The sequence below is a fragment of the Chamaea fasciata genome, unplaced genomic scaffold (assembly GCF_029207755.1).
Source record: "Chamaea fasciata isolate MVZ Bird 193981 ecotype frontalis unplaced genomic scaffold, bChaFas1.0.hap1 SCAF_2, whole genome shotgun sequence".
NCBI classification, from domain to species: Eukaryota; Metazoa; Chordata; class Aves; order Passeriformes; family Sylviidae; genus Chamaea; species Chamaea fasciata.
Window position 1 is genome coordinate 15,963,626 of NW_027094087.1, and position 16,438 is coordinate 15,980,063.

The following is a 16,438-nucleotide window of genomic DNA, read 5'->3' on the forward strand; positions in this document are numbered from 1 at the left end:
TGGGTGTCGGCTGAGGTGAGGAGGGGTTGAAGACAGACGAGGTGGGGTAACGGCTATACTTCAAGAGCACCTGGGGAAACCTTACACTGGGAATGTGCTGTACTGACTCACTCTGTGCCATGGTAACAGTTGTCTGCCTGGCAGCTGACCCTGGAACCTGCTTCATTCATCATGTGCCGACTTCCACTCCTCCCAAAACTGCCTGGTAGCATGAAAAGAAGGGGCAACATGTCCTGCCCAAGGCTGGGGATGTTGATGTCTTGTCACTTACTAAAGGCATGGATCTGTGTCATCACCATCAGCAAAAGGAAAAGCCTGTTTGAGTCCTAGAGGAGCTGAGCTCTCCTGCAGGAGTGCCTGAGCATCCTTTCCACTGGCAAGGATCCTCAGCAAAACCAATCTATCTGAGCCAGAGCTGAACTGGGGGAAATGGGTTCTGACCAAGAGCCTGGGAGCATTTCTGCCCCAGTGCAGACAGCAGGGAGGGCTCCTGACTCTCTAGTCTCACCATCGGCTCTTGAGACAGTTCCTTCCGGCTGTGGTAAAGCTGAGCGTGCCCCTCCCCTGCACAAAGACCCGCAGGTTCCTGCGTTTAGGAGATGGCCTTTCTGCCCCATGACTTGAGACCCGTAGCAGCCCCAGGAAAGGGCAGCATGTAGTACACAGACATGAAGGGTTCCCAGATAGGGATCTTGGACTTCAGTGGGTTTTCCTCAAGCATCCCTGGGAGCAGGCAATTTGACAAACAGAGGTGCAGACTCAGATTGTGTGGCTCCTCCTTCCTGGGGGTAACACCCACAGAGGGAGGACAGAGAGAGAGAGAACCCTCCTTGAAGGAGGTGGGCTCTGAGGTGGAGAGAAGACCACTGGAGCCTTCCCAGTACCTCAGCTACATCTTCCTCACTGCCTTTTTTGCAGGGACATGTGGAGGAACTGACCTCCTCCCACATCACAGTGATACAGACAGTGCAATGAGGACAGGGAACCAAATTTGCTTGGCTTTCAAAATGGGGCTTAAGCAATAGCTCAGTTTGTAGCCATCTAAACTTCCCTCTTTTTTCCCTAAAATAACTTAAGCCTTCTTGTCCAGCTTGAACCAGATTTGACAGGGGACTGGAGATGTCAAAAATACTAAGTACTCACAGATGCTATGGGAAGGGATTATGCACACAGGAAGGATCTGAAGAGTTGTGCTGGGCAATAGGGACATTGCTCCCAGGAATGCACCTCATGGAGCCTCTTGCAATGCCTATGTGCAATCAGAGTCTGATTGTGTGACTGTGGAGACTTTGGCTTTGCCGGAGCCAGATTTGTCTTTGGCAGGGAAGGTTGGGACAGCCTCTGGCACAAATGCTGACACCCATGAAGTGAACCAACTTAAGGACAGTCTCTCCCTCCCCATAGCATCAGCACGGCAAGGGGAGCTCATGCTGCATGGGACATATACGTGTCCAACCTCTGCTCTCCCTGGGACCACGGAAAGGTCCTCCAGAAGGCCTGTCTTCACTGAAGCCACAGTGTTTTAACCCCTGGGCAAGGTAACATAGCTCGGGACATAGAATCATGGAATCATTCATGTTGGAAAAGCTCTTTAAGACCATGGAGTCCAATCTTTACCCAAACACAGCCAAGCCCACCACTAAACCATGTATGTCCTCAATTGCCACATCTACATATCTGTTAAATCCCTTCAGGGATGGGGATTTAACCATCTGCCACCACTGCCCCAGGCAGCCTGTCCCAAGGCTGAACAATCCTTTCAAGGAAGGAATTTTCCCTAATATCCCATCTAAACCTCCTCTAGGGTTACTCCTTCCTTGACTATGAGGGGACAAGCTGCAGCCCTTCTACGACGGACTGTCTGTGAATTCAGGCCCATAAAAATGGAGGTGTCACTTGGCTCATTCCCCAGTCCTGGTTCCTGCTGTTCTCAAAGGGGATGAGAAGCTCCCTACTGCATTAAAAGATGTCTGGATGTGGCTCTTGGAGACATGGTTTGGTGGCCTTGGCAGGGCTGAAGGAAACACTGGACTCTATGATCTTAGGAGGGTTTTTTCAGCCTCCATGATTCTGTGATCCTTAAAACAATCAGCTCTGAGCAGTTCCTCAGGAGGACACAGACTGGACTTGGCTTGCTTAACAAGCAGCTCGTTAGTGCCCTGTGCTCATCAGGTACTGCATGGCCAAGTGTTTCATTTCCAAAATAATGCCCAGTCCCTGCTGCAGGATACAGAATCCATCATCTCCTGCTTGGCTCCTCTCTGCATGTCTCTGCACACTAGGGAGGTTGTCATCAGTGGAGGGATGGGGTGGCATGAGCAGGCAGGTAGCTGCTCCTCCCTGGTCCTTGCACAGGAGGGAAAAAATTCCACTGTGAGGGTGGTAAGGCCCTGGCACAGGTTGCCCAGAGAAGCTACCCCATCCCTAGAATTGTTCAAAGCCAGGTTTGATGGATCTTTCAGCAACCTGGTCTAGTGGAAGGTGTCTAGGTAGAGGATGGAACTGGATAAGCTTCAAGGTCCCTCCCAGCTCAAACCGTTCTATGGTTCTGACTTGCTGCCTTGTGCCAGCTCCCCCATCCTTAGCCAACAGAAGTGTCCAGGCATTGGGACTGTATTTTACTGGTTTTTTCTTCTTTTTTTTTTTTTTTCTGAGTTTAATAAACTAGAATAATTTATTCGACAGTACACAGAAACATCACAGACAGGGTGGAGAAACCAAAGCAGCAGGTATCAATGATCAGTACAAAGGAACCACTTTACAAAAAGAAGTACCACGCTGCCCATCAGCTTTACCCAAGAATTATGGGGGGAGGGGGGTGGGCTCAGCTCAGCACCCCACAAACGAGGTGGGGGGGATGGAGCTATCCCCACAAAATGCTCTCAGATGACAACGCTGACTGCAACAGCACAATAAATAGTGGGAATGGCCTCTCAGTGGGTGGTGGGAGACCAGAGACCCTTGGAGGAGGGAGGGCGTCCAGGCACCACCAATCCAGGAGGTACAAGCATCTGTTGAAACACTGATTAGGGTGGCAAACACTCTGCTTCTCCCCTACCCCCAAATAGGTGCTAGATCCCATGCAGGCAGAGCAAAATATCAACCAGGAGGGCTTTGCAGCTCGGCAGGACAAAAGTATCCCTAGCAACATCCCGCTGGGGACAAGGCTATTCCACCACAACACTACCATGGCTGTGAAGAGGCATTTGAGGCCTCTCCCACAGGAAGCAGTGCATGGCGGATGGCACAGACGTACAGAGTCCCCTCTGCCACCTTAACCTGGCCCCAGCAGCTTCAAGCTGAGCTGGTTTCCTCCAGGGAGATTATACTGGTGTGAAAACGGATGCAGCTGGGAGGACCCCCAGGGTTGGTCACTTTCGGGGGACTTGGGGGAAGAAAAGTGGGGTGCTGCCCATCCCCTTTGTTTGGAGCAGCTGGGGCAGGGGCCAAAGTCAAAGCCAGGCCTGTGCATCCCAGGGAGGGAACACATGCAGCAGGGCTGGACAGAGGGGGACTGGCCATGGGTGAAAGGAGGGCACACCAAGGTGCACTGGTGCCTTTTTCCATGAGAAGGCTGCCTAAAAAAAGCACCCCACCCCACCGCCCCCATTCTCCTGCAACCCCCCTCCCTGTAGCAAACTGGTGTTGAGACTGGATTTATATAAAACTCATAAAAGAGGCAGCTCATATGCAAGGGCTCTGGTAAGTGGCAGGAGGCTGGACAGGGACGGGGTTATAGTGAGTCCCACTGCCACCAGCACCCCCCTGGCCGTGCCCTGCACGGGAAACAGCAGCTCTGGCAGCTGGATGAAGAGACAACACGGCACAGCTGGACGGTTATAGGTCCTGTGGCCATCAGGCGATCTGTAGGCTCCCAGTACAGGTAGAAAACAAAATTAATTAATTATAGAAAAGAGAAGCAGCCTAATGTAGGGGGTGTCCCTGGGGCAGGGTGGCGAGCAGGGGGGCTCGCTTATCTGTCGTTGAGCTGTGGGGAATTCGTCCGCTCCTCCTCATCTTCCTTGTCATCCTTCATGCCTTTCAGTCGCTGGCGGGCGAAGTCTTCAAACACAATGTCATCATCGCTAGTGGGGACATAAGGGAGAGGGTTTAGGTGGGGTGCAAGGTGGAATACACCCTGCCCTGCTAAGCTGTCCCAGCTTGCCCAGTGAGCTCAACCGCCACGATGCTACAGCAGCTCAGGGGACCCCAAAACCCCCCATCCCTAGCAAACAGCCTCGGTTTTCAAAGCCTTATTAATCTTTGCCCAATGCATCCAAAAAAGAGCCCGCAAGCTGTCCAGCAGGTGCAGCTTTACCAGGGCCATTGGCATTTGCCCCACTCTGGGGGATCCGCAGACCGCCAGGGAGTAGCTGGGTGGGTAAAGTACCCTAAAACCTCCCAAACATATCACCAGCCCAGGGATATATCAACATATCAACCTCCCACACCCCCAACACGATCCCAGCGGCCTCTTACTGCAGTTTCTCCTGTTTTTTGGAAAGCCATGCAGGGAAGGGCGAAGGAGGAGAGAAGAGAGAGGGGAACAGCATGTGTCATGCACTACAGGTGACATGCGTGGGGTTAATCACGCGTGTCAATCCCATGGCACAGCAGGTGTTAGAGGATTGGGGGGGTGCTATGCAACAGCCATGTTTCACATTCCCACAGGAAATGTGGGAATTGGGGGAGGGGAGTATTTTAGTCTCTTACTTTGTATCGAGCTCTATCAGATTTGTATCTATGGGCGCTTCATTCTCTGGAACTGAACAAAGGGATGACACAGGATTAGTCACAGGGTTGTGACTGCCGTCCCACCAAGGCGGGTGACACCTTCCCCAGGATCACCTCTGCCCTCCTACCAGAGTCGCTGAGACCCCCCTGCTGTCATTACTGCCATCCCACTGGGGTGGCTGAGATTCCCCTAGGGTCGTCACCACTCTTCCAGTGTGTGGATGCAGCCCCTCTGGAGTTTGGCTGCACTGGGGTGATAGGAGCACCCCCATGATTTTAACACTGAGGTCCTGTGAACAGGGTCAACAGGAGCCAAGAATCTCCCTCACACAGCCTCACTGGCCCCCTTTGCCCCCCACCCACCCCCAGGGATGCTGGCCCTGTAACCCAGGGACAGACACTCACTGTCCCGGTGCACTGGTTCCTCCCTGGGTTTGGGATGCATCAGCGTGAAGGGCAGCTCCACTGCAACATCACTGCAAGAGACAACAAGGTAAAGCACGGGCCTGCCTGCACTTTACATGCAGAGTGAGGCAGGTTTGCGGAGGGGGAGCAGAACAGCACCCCCCCATTACAGCTGCTGGAGAGACCAGAGAGATGGGCAAACCCCTATGTTATCCTCCATGGAGCTGCTCAGCAGCTCTCATGCCTCTTGGCTGAGCTTGGACCCCACGGTGGGGGATCAGCACAGGTCCCCTAGAAAGTAGAGGGGCAACAGGAGGGAGATCAGCATGGCAAAAATCTGTCTTCAGCAGCTATGGGGGGGATCCAAATTCCTTGGGCTTAGGCTCCAGCTAGCAGAGCCATGGGAATGTCAGGAGGTGCACCAAGTTTTCCCAGTGCTCCATGGGCACAGTGACATCAGGGTGTGACAGCCCCAAGCTGCCCCAGGGGCAGGTAGGACAGAGCTCAGATGAAGCATCCCAAAAGAGGACAAGTAGTCCTGTGGTCCCCGTAGGACCCTGTGGGAGGGAAGTGATGTGAGGATGAAGACCTGGGAAGCCCCAGACTTGCCTCCCCACATCCAGAGATGCTCAGGCCTACGAAGCCACCTCTGTGTCCCGCTCACTCTCCCCAGCAACACCCACAGGCCTCTCACTCCAGTACAAGTAGGAGGACGCACGATTCAAACCCTGCCAGCATTCCCAGCTTCACCACCCCAGCCCCACCTCTGCCAGGCTTCTTGCTTTAGATGAGACAGCATCCCCAACACAGTGGAATCCCAAGGACAGGCATGGGATCAGGCAGCACCCTCAGGGGCTGTGGGGTGGAGGGCTGCAGTGAGGATTGGGGGACACTGGGGGGAGTGGGGTGTTACCTGGAGGCGAGGTCTCCCAGCAGGCTGGCATGAGTCAAAGGATACAACACATTAGTTACTGTCCCCTCCTAAGGACACACAACCCCCACACATCTTTTGTCCCACCCATGCTGCTTAGTCCCAGGGGAGCTTTAAGGATGATGGGGCTCCACCTGCAGCACAGACCAGTCCCAAGGTTAGAGAGGAGGTCCAGCACGGTGGGTGGGTGCCCAACACTCACCCTCCTCGTGACACCACCAGCTTCACCTTCACCTTGTAGGAGACAATGATGCCCAGGATCTCTTTGTTGGCCCCATCTCTTAACCTGGAGGAAGGGGCAGGTGGGCATCAGTGAGGGAACGGCCATGGGGACCAGCCCCCTGTCCTCCTGAAGGTCCCCCCATGGGATCTCCTCCACCCCAAGCATCACCCCTGGAGCAGGGGCTGGATGCCCACCAGGGCCAGGTCCTGCCCCCATGCTGCAGGGGAGACAGAAGCCCTGGGGAAAGAGGGGCTCACAGTGTGCTGGAGGCGAGGTTGGTGTCCTCATGCTTGAGCTTCCCATCCAGCGCCAGCCCCCGCTTCTCCCGGTTGTTGGCAAGGAAGGGGGTCAGGGTGTAGACTTTGCAGAACGTTGAGCTCGGGGCCACCATGTCACTGGAGATGATAGCCACCATCAGCCAGAGCCCCGGCCACCCACGGCTCCCACAGGTCACCCCAGACATCTCCGTCTTAGCCTGGTGAACTTCTCCACAAATTCCCATCCCTGCCCCAGCCTGATGAACATCTTCCTGGAGGATGCAGAGGGTGACATCCCCAAGATGCCATCAGAAAAAAGGTCCCTGTTCCTCCCACTGGTCCCTACTTGCCAAGTGCAACATCCCAGTGGGGCTGCACTGGGGCAGGAGACCTCCAAAGTTCCTCCAAGAACCCCCTGAGGTCTCCAGGGCTCCTCAGGGCTCCTCATGATGTCCCCAAGGAGCCAGTACTCACTCAGCATCCTCCACAGCCACCGGGCACTTGTACTGGGCAGTGTTGAAGAGGCAGATGTCGGCATACTGGCGCACTGGGGCGAGACACAGTGATGGGAATCAGGGTAGGCCCCCATGGCAATGGGGACAGGAGCACCAGTGGGGTGGGGGACACAGCCCTACTCCTCACCTGAGATCTTGATTTTCTTCACGGTCTTGTTGGTGTTGTTGGTGACATGCACATTGACACTGATAGGCTCCCCGTGGTAGTAGATCTGTAGGGGAGCAGAGCAGAGAGGATGGTGAGATCCTCAGGGTTACCCCACCAGTGTACACTCCCTGGTCCTTGCCAACCTCCTTGTCCAGGGATGCCTCAAGGTGCAGTGGCTTGTCTGACATGAGGAACTGCCGCGTGGTCTCTGCCATGGGCTGGGGGCCAGGTCTCTCCGGTGCATACTGGACCTTACGGATCACCAGGCGCACTGAGTTCCTGGGGGAAGACAGCAAGAGGAGAACTCAGGCTGCCCACAGGCTACCCTCTTTCTTGGTCCATTCTGGGTCAAATCCCTCTTTTATTCTGGTCTGCTGCATCAGAAAGAGGCCATGGAAGGTCTTGTCTGGATGCTCACCAGAGCTACAAGGGGAAAGCCCCATGGCCAGGCCAGGTTGCCCACAGCAAGTGGCTCCTTGCACAGTGGTGGATATCCCAGCCCCAAGATGTTCTTTGACCCATCCCTACCCTGGAGAATACCTCCATCCAAGCCCCATCCTGGAAGACAACTCTATCCCATCCTGGAAAACATCTCACCCAAGGTGGGTAAAAAACTGTGGTGCCCCTTTCCTGCTGCCAGCACCAGGAGGATGCTGCTCCCATTCAGGGCGGCTGGATCCTCTCTGCTTACCTCTTGTGGATCTTCTCCTCCAGGTTCTCGGCACAGAAAGCTTTGACCTCGTAGTCCACCCCACAGGCCTGAAAATGAGGAAGGGGGGGAGAAGGAGGCAGGGAAACCCCTTTGCATTCCCTAAGGAGGTGACCCCAGCAGTGGCCACTCGCCACAACCTAGTGGCATGGGAACATGGGGGGACCTTACCTTCCCCGTGTCCTCTGGGCCTGGCTGCAGCGTGACAGAGCAAGGCAAGTTGGGGGGGATCTGGAAGGGAAAGAGGGAAAGGGGAGCTTTTTTGGGGGCTACCAGTACTTCCCTTTCCTATCCACAATGGAAAGAAGGAAATCCAGGAAAAAATTCCTTATTTTACTGTTGCATTTCCCAAATCCCAAAGTGTTACAAAAATAAATTATTTTAGAGGGTTTTAATTAATCAGGGGGATTTTGAGAAATCAGGGTGTCAGGACCATTTTTGAGGCCATAGGACTGAGCATCGTAAAATGTCACAGAGCTGCAGAGGGAGTGGCCACCATTGCCAAAGCTGTGCTGGGGAAATTGGAGGAGCAGGTGCATGAAGCAGGGGGTCTACCCACACCCAATTCCCTGCCAGAGCTGTCCAGTGCTGGCATGGATCCCCAGTGTCCCCCAGTGCTGGCACAGACTGGCAGTTTCCCTACTGGTGGCTGCTTTCTGCTCACAAGTTTGAAGATCCACCACCAAAAGCTGCATCTTGATCACAGATAGCAGCAACTCACCCCCAACCACGACTCCACCGGGCCAGATGGGACCCTGATGATCCTGTCGCAGCACTCTGTCCCTTCAAGCACCACAGAGCACCCACTGCCACCCTACCTCAAAGGTGAAGGGGTAGGCATGCTCGCCCAGCTTCTTGATGAGCCGCTCCTGCAGCCGTGTCAGGGGCTTTTTGTCCTCCGGGACTGGGGGAAAAGCCTGGGAGTTGGCTACAAACAGGTCCTTGCGGAAGGTCAGCCCCAGAACATCCAGGTCCTCACGGCCATAGCGGAAGGCGCAGGTCAATGTCACAAAGACTGGAGAGGGTGAAAAGGGGAGGTCGGTAGCAGGGTGTGAGTCATGGAGGGGACCATCATGGCATGGGGGCACTAAGGCAAAATGGCATCCCAGCCCATGCCAGTCCCATCAGCACTGGGAAACAGTGGTGGCTTGAGGACATGCCATGTTGAGAATATGAGGATTCAGCAGCCAGCTGCACCTTGGGATGCCCACAACAGCACCCCCATTCTCCATAGGACAGGGAACCTGCCATGGGGACAGGGGCCTGGAAAAATGTCACCAAAGGGCCCAGAGATACCAATGGCTACGTAGGACTGCATGGGGATGCTAGCATCACCCTGTGGCAGTACCACTGCTGTGGCCCCAGGCATCCCAGGGGTAGACATTACCTTTTCTCTCCTTCAGGTATTCAGGATCCACCAGCACTACTCCATCTGCAATGGAACAGCTGGGTCAGAAATGCTTCATGGGGACCGGGGGGACACACTGGCATGTCAGGGAATGCAATGGCAGGGTTAGGGGACACGATGGCAGGGTCAGGGGACATGCCACTGGGATGGGGGGACACTGCTGACAGGGGGACACACACTGTCAGGGTCAGGGGACATGCTGGTAGTGTTAGAGGGGAATGTACAGGCAGGGTTTGCGGGGACACCAGCACAGTTAATGGGGGACATGCCCCCCCTTTACACAGAGAGTCATCACCTCCAAGCTGCCAGCTGTGGCTTGGGGGGAACACGCTGCCAGCAGGGACAGTCTGCACCTACGACACCCAGGGCATATGCAAAGCCACAGTGGGACATGAATATTATCCCAAATCAGCTATTTTCTGCTCCCCAAAATATTTCCTCCCAGACAGCCCAGCCCATCCTGGAATGTGTCTCCCTGCAACTGAGATCCCCTTCCTGCCATCACATACCCACGGGGTCCACCACGTCGATGTGGTCCACAAAATCTCTCTTCCCAAGGTAGACAGTGAGCTGCAGGAGGGAACAGGGTGTCAGGGATGCACAGAGCAGACCCCTCAGGGTCCCCCATGTTGTCACCACCCACTGGGGTCCATATTCTTCATCATCCCCAGTGTCACCCTGTCCCTGTGGTACCCAAAAGCCAACCCCACCCCATTACAGTCAAAGCCTGGAACCTTTCCAGATGTGCCAGGAGCTGGAGGCACTTTGCATCTGGGAACTCTTGGGTGGGACCCCAGGGGTTTGTACACCACCGTCGGGCAGGGATGAGCCCCCCAGTGTCACCCTCTCGCCTTTCTCCTGATGGGGAAACTGAGGCACAGGGCAGGCAGGTTTTCTGAATCAGCTCCTGCTGCCAAACGAACCCAAAACCCTCAGAGGCAGGGTCACCTGCAACCCAGCACTCCAAAACCTCTCTGCTTCACCCCTGACCTTGGGAAAGCCCCTCCCAACCCTACTGTGCCTCAGTTTCCCTTCCTGCTGCCCTGGCAGGATGCTGAGGCAGGCAGAAGTGTGCAGGGTGGAATCTGGGGTTCAGGGACATGCCCATCCCCCACTCCCAGCCATGTCCGTGACCCCATGGTTTCCCCCACCATGTCCCCCTTACCTTCCCGTTAGGACTGGCTTTCTTAAACACCCTGCAAAACAGCAAAGGGGGGTGTGAGTGCTGGAGCAGGGGTACCCTCCACTCCTGAACTCCCCACTCTGTCCTGGCTCCCTGCCCATGGAGCTGTCCAGCTCTCCCCTTCAGGAAGGGTTCCTAGGGAAGAAGCATTCACTGGCACAGTCCACGTTGGGTGTCAGGGGCATCCAACCCTCAACATCCACTGCCAGGACCCAGCTTTGGATAATGGAGGCGTCAAGATCCCAGCCCACCCCTTTGCCTGAGGATGGTGCCCAGAGACCACTGTGAAGGGCAGCAGCACCCCAGTACCCACCTGGTCCTGGGGACCAGAGTGTGGGATGACGGGGTCAAGGCACACAGGATGGGAGCATCATCCCACGAGATGAACCTACCTCACCATTGCCTCACATGGATGCATCCCAAAGCCACTGGAAAAGCAAGAAAAGTCTAGGTGCTCCTGTCCCCAGGGCTTTTTATTCCCATTCCAAACCATGGGACTAGCCCCCAGACACCCCTCTCAATTCCCAAAATCCTTCTGGAACACCCCACAGAGATATGGGAGAAAGGATGTGGGTCCAACAAGCCACTGCTGGGAAATGCCAGAGCATTCCCAGCCTGTCTGCTGCAGGCACAGAGCAGGCAAAGGCAGGTAGGGTGCCTGGCACTGCCAGATTTTTCGGAGTCTGCCCTGGCACAAAGCCACCCATAACGGGTTCTCCTCAGATAATCCCTCCTTGTCTTTAAATTCCATTAAAACCACCCGGAAAGATTAGCAGTGGTTTATGGCTGGAAAAAAAACAATTTCCCAGGGTAGTTGTTTGGCTCTGCCAAAATGTCCCAGGCTGCTACTGCATGATGGACCCTCAGCCACCCTGGTGCCTGCCGGTGCTCACACTGAGCCAAGGAGCATGCAGGGAAGGCAGCAGTTGGTGGGTGCTAGCTTGGTGACTACCACCCCAGCAATGGAGTAAGATAAATCAGATGTTTGGGCACACCCCTCACTCCCATATCCCTGAAATCCTCTGTCCTCATTTCCCCGTGTCCCTGCACCTCCATATCCGTGCACATGCATGTCCCTGCACTCCTGCATGCCCAAGTCTCCACATCCCACTCTCCTGAGAGCCATGGGGACCAGAACAGCCTGGCCAAGCTCTGCCCAGGAAGCAGGATCTAGTCTGTAAGGGAGGTGGGGGCTGGGAGCCCTCGTTCCCTTGTTCCCACACAAACCACAGGAACCCTCTGCCAGACACATAAAATATTGGGGACATCCTTCTGGCTCTCCCAAGCCCCTGGGAATGTCAGGAACATCCTGCTGGCTCTTCCTGGATGGCTTTTCCCTGTGGGGGTTGGGAGATTGATTTTTCTCAGCCAAAATGGGAAAGCACTTCCACAGTAGGATGTTTGTCATGAGGGTTTGCTGGTGAAGGTGTGATCCTGTGCTGGTACAAGGAAAGATGGAATTAATGGGAATGCTGCTGCAATTAAATAACTTGGGGAGATAAAGGCCTCAAATTGCCATGGAAGGGCATCAGCACCCCTCAGTTTTTGGGGTTTGAAAGCCATGGGAGGATCAGTCTCTAGAGTCAGGGACGGAGGGGCAATGAATGCATCCTCCTGAGAGCCCAGAGCAACTAACAGCAAGATTTTCATGGGTAGTGAACGAGGCATTACTTCAAAACAAGATGACGAGCATCCCCTGACAGCCTGTCACCCCCTTGTCACCCCACACTCCACAGACCAGCTCTCAAGGGAGACTCCAAAGAGCATCCAGCATGCTGGATCACAACCTGAGGTGTGCTGGGAAGCCCCAGAAAAGGCATCCAAGGTTGGAGGCTCAGTGGGTGTCACTGGCAGACCCCTGGGACACAGGTGATGCTCCCACCCAGCCCTTGAGACACTAACAGAGCTGCTAATGAAGCCAGTGCAAGTGAGATCAGCAGGCGCTGTGGGAAGCCATTCCCCACCACTCTGCCTGGCACACACTCGTGCTGGCCCCACACCGGAACAGGAGCCCCACAGAGCCTGAGACCTGCCCAGCCACACACTGCAGGTGTAGAAGCCCCATGTTATGGGTGCAGAAGCTCCACAGAATGTGAGACCCACACAGCTCTACATTGTGTTTGCAGGAGCCCAGGCTGGCTCCACACCGTGGGTACATGAACATGTGGCGCCCTCATCTTGTGGGTGCAGCAGCGTTGCCTGGCCCCACACCATGGGTTCAGGAGCTCACATCTCCCCTGAAGCGCTAGTGGGAGAAGGGAAGGGACACATCGGGACACGCTGGCCTGTTGCTGCCAGTGGAGTGACCCTCACCCACCACCGGATCTAGAGGGAGGAAAGGAGGAAGTGTGAAGCCTTCCCTCCCCCTCCAGCCCTTCCTGGTGTTGAAACACTGGAGACACGAGGCAGGAAGTGGCCTCCACCGCTGCCCATCAGGGGCTTGGGGCCTCACACTGTGGGCTGGCAGTCCCAGTGCCCCCTGAGCCTGTCATGCTGCCACACAGCCAGATCCCTCTGTCTCCTGCCCTCTCCCTGCCATGGATCCCATCCCTTAATGAGCTTGTTAGGCACCCAGCCAGGGCTAATGATGGCTTTTTTGGGTGGCCAATAATTGAGTGGGGTCCGTTGGATCTTGGTTAGGAAGATTTATGAGGATTTGATTCCCCTGGGCATTGGAACGGGATGTGATGGCAACACCACTGATTGCCTTTGAACCCAGGGTGGAGAATTCAGGGGTTTTGCCAGCTCTCACATTAACAAGGTTGGCTGGCAGATCTAATTAGCTAGAGCCACGTTAGAAGGACCTCCGGGGATAATGGAACCACCAGCAACCACATCATACCCACCAGCACAACCCCATGGTGGCGGCCAGAAGCTCGGTGCCAGCTGTGCCAGGATGAGCCTGGAGAACCATGCCAGCCAATCCCAAAGCAAGAGCATCCCACAGGCCCAGTGCTGCATTTTGCATCCCTGCTGTACCCATTCATCTATCCCCTGCCACACTCAGCAGCATCCCCCAGCTGGGTCAGAGCTCCACCAGCTTCCTTGGTGAGGAAACGCCTCAGCTGTGTGATCCAGGATGTGTCTGGATCCTGCTGTTATTACCAGTTTCCTCTCCAAACAACATCCAGGAAGCAGGAGTCTCTCATCCCAGGCCACCGTCTAGGGCGCTTTCTCTTCTCAGTGGAGACCCCTGTCCTGCTCCTAGATCCTATGGTTTCATCCATGGGGATAGATGGGATGGCAGAGGGACTGAGCAGCAGGTCTGGTGGCAGGTGACTTCATCAGCCCCCTGGCAGAAAGACGCTATGGTGGAATGCTACAGAGGGGCTGGATGGGACTGTGGGGCCAGAGGAAAGGTGCAAGGGGTGCTTAACGCCATCCAAGGTGGGCCCTGGTGTACCATAACCAGTGCAGCACTTCTCAGCCACCAGGAAACCGCCCTCAAGCAACAGGCTAGGAATCCCAGCAGCCAGGAATTCCAGTAGCTGGGCATCCTGTGTGGGGTTGCAGCTGTCCTGGCTGGGTGCTGAGTGGGAAGAGCAGGGAAAGGTGATCAATGATGCCAACAGCTACCAACTCAGTTGTTTCCTCCAGCTCTTCCCACTGCAGGGCTTGGTGACTCCCAAGAAAAGTGGGGTGCCACAGCAGGAATCAGAAGAAATGGGCTTTTGCGGAATCAGATTGTAAATCAGTTCCCACAGCTGAACCTCCTCATCAAACCCAGTGGATTTGAGTTTGGAGGTCTAAACTGGAGAGGAAGAGGGATTTATCAGCCTAATTCTTCCTTTCCCATCCCCGCCCCCCCCCCCCCCCCCCGCCCCGGCTCCCTCTGTATACGCTGCATAGGCAAAGAGATCAGCTCATGTCTCTCCTGCTGGCACACCTGCTGATGGGAATGCTGCTCAACAAACTCCCCATGGCACCCGAAAAACCCTGGAGGCCAAACCAGCTGCATCCCGGGGTTTGCACCCAGATGTTGGGGGAACCCAGTGGGTGCTCCAGCCCCCTGATCTGTGGGGCTGTCCACCTGCTCCAGGAGTCAACATGAATTCTCAGTAATTCAGGATACTGAGCAAGGAGGAAGAGGATACTGTCAGCCACGGCTGGGGTGCCAACACCCAGCAGGATAGCAGCAGCAACAGCCGCTTCCCAAAATGCTGGATGAGTTCAACAGGAACCCACAACTTCCATCCTGCTGTCCCAAAACACTGCAATGTTACTGGAAGGTTCTGCCCAGGCATGGCCAGACCCCATCATCCTTCTCTCTTGTCATGGCCATGGGGGCGGGGGGGCAGAGGCTGCACGGAAGCCCCCTGATCCTGATGCCAAGAGGACATGGGGGTGAGCAAAGGGAGAGCAATGGTGTTGAGGGGTGAACAGGAGCACCCTGAAATCTCTGGTTCTCCATGATTAATGGCCAAGGGGAGAGAAAGGGACTGGGGTGAAGAATGGGAGTGTCAACTCCGTGACCATTCTGCCAGAGCCAGCCAGTGAGCCGATGTCACTGGGGATCCCCCAGGCCTCCCTGCAAGGGACTGGCAGGGGTCATCAGGCTCTCCCTCAAACCCCAACAATCCCCTGCAGGATGTGCAGCCCAGCGGGTCCTGCCATGGTCTGCCTGGGGAGCACAGGGAAGTCCCCATCCACCTCTGCACAGGGGCCCTCAAAAGGCAGCATCCCCATGGCAGCATTCCCATGGGATGAAGGCATCGCACGCCCTCGTGTCCCCGCGCTCCAGGGTTGGCACGTGCTCCCCGACATCCCCAGCTATGCCACACGCTGGGAGTGACATCAAGGCCTGGTTCCCTTGGCGTCACTGGGATGACAACAGCCTCCTCCATCCCAAATCCATCCAGGTTCCAAATCTGATGGGGAGGGAGCAATGACGCCCCCGATAACTCCACGGACCCAAGGCGGGGCTCCCCAAACATCCCCCTAACCACTCCCAGTCTCCGGGTCCTCACTACCCCTCGGGGGGCACCATATCCCAGCAGCGCGGCCACCCCGGGGGATCCCCAGCTCCAATGCACTGCACGGGCAGCGCCTGTCCCACCTTTCCCCCGCCATGCCCAGGCATGCCCCCCGGGATGCTCCGCTCTGTCCCGGTCCTCACTCACCGCGTGCCTTTGTCTCCCATGGCCCCGCCGATCCTGCGGGCTCAGCCGGGAAGCGCCGGCTGGGCTTGGAAAATTACTGGTTGGATGGTGGAGGGAGCGGCGGCGGGGCGGGCGCGGGGCCCGGTGCGGCCCTGCTCCGGCCCGCTCGGAACCGCTCGAAACGCTCGAGCAGACTCGGAAACACTCGGAACCGCTCGGCTGGGCCCGGGCGGACGCCACGCCGGCCGGTTCGGGGCCGCTCGGAACCGCTCGGGCAGGTTCGGAACTGCTCGGACTCGCTCGGAGTCGCTCGGAACCGCTCGGAAGCGCTCGGCAGGACTCGGCCCGTCCCGGTTCCAGTGCGGACGCTGCTGCTGCCGCCGCCGCCGCCTCCGCCCGCCCCTGAGCGGCGCGGTCCCGGAGCCGGGGGCGGCGGCGCGCACGGGCCGGGGGAAGACACGGGGAGAGGATACGGGGCGGGGGGGCACGGGGCTGACACGAGGTGGGTGGGAAGACGGTGAGGGGGTAGGAGAGTGTGGGGCAGTGCGCACGCGGACACGCACGCACACACACACAGCGGTGGGGGCATGCGCACGGCTCGGAGCGCCCCCCAGCGGCTGCACGTGGACATACAGGGGCGGGGGGAATCCCTTATGTGACCATACAGAGACACGTGTGTGACCACACCGAGACACGTGTGTGTGAACAAAGATCTGCGTGTCACCGGAGACACGTTTGTGAACAGAGATATGTATGTGGACACAGACACACGAGTGTGAATACAAAGGAGAGGCGTCCCTGAACACAGAGGCATAACTTGCACATA

At 56.3% G+C, this 16,438-nt stretch overlaps 1 protein-coding gene across 2 annotated transcripts; it reads right to left on the reverse strand.

Annotated features, from left to right (window-relative positions):
• Positions 1–3,830: 3,830 nt before the first annotated feature.
• On the reverse strand, positions 3,831–16,088 carry ARRB1 (arrestin beta 1). 2 transcript variants are annotated; one of them, XM_066208922.1, is made up of 16 exons: positions 15,634–16,086; positions 10,496–10,526; positions 9,840–9,900; positions 9,310–9,354; positions 8,741–8,937; positions 8,094–8,153; positions 7,905–7,972; positions 7,357–7,492; positions 7,193–7,277; positions 7,025–7,097; positions 6,551–6,688; positions 6,273–6,356; positions 6,053–6,076; positions 5,140–5,210; positions 4,714–4,765; positions 3,831–4,085 (listed from the first exon to the last, which is right to left on the reverse strand). In XM_066208922.1, the coding sequence occupies exons 1-16, from the start codon at positions 15,651–15,653 to the stop codon at positions 3,974–3,976; spliced, it is 1,257 nt and encodes a 418-aa protein (XP_066065019.1). In that variant the 5' UTR covers positions 15,654–16,086; the 3' UTR covers positions 3,831–3,973. The 2 variants fall into 2 exon arrangements, with proteins under 2 accessions (XP_066065019.1, XP_066065026.1); XM_066208929.1 differs by lacking the exon at positions 6,053–6,076 and having other exon boundaries at positions 15,634–16,088.
• Between the last annotated feature and the right edge of the window lie 350 nt (positions 16,089–16,438).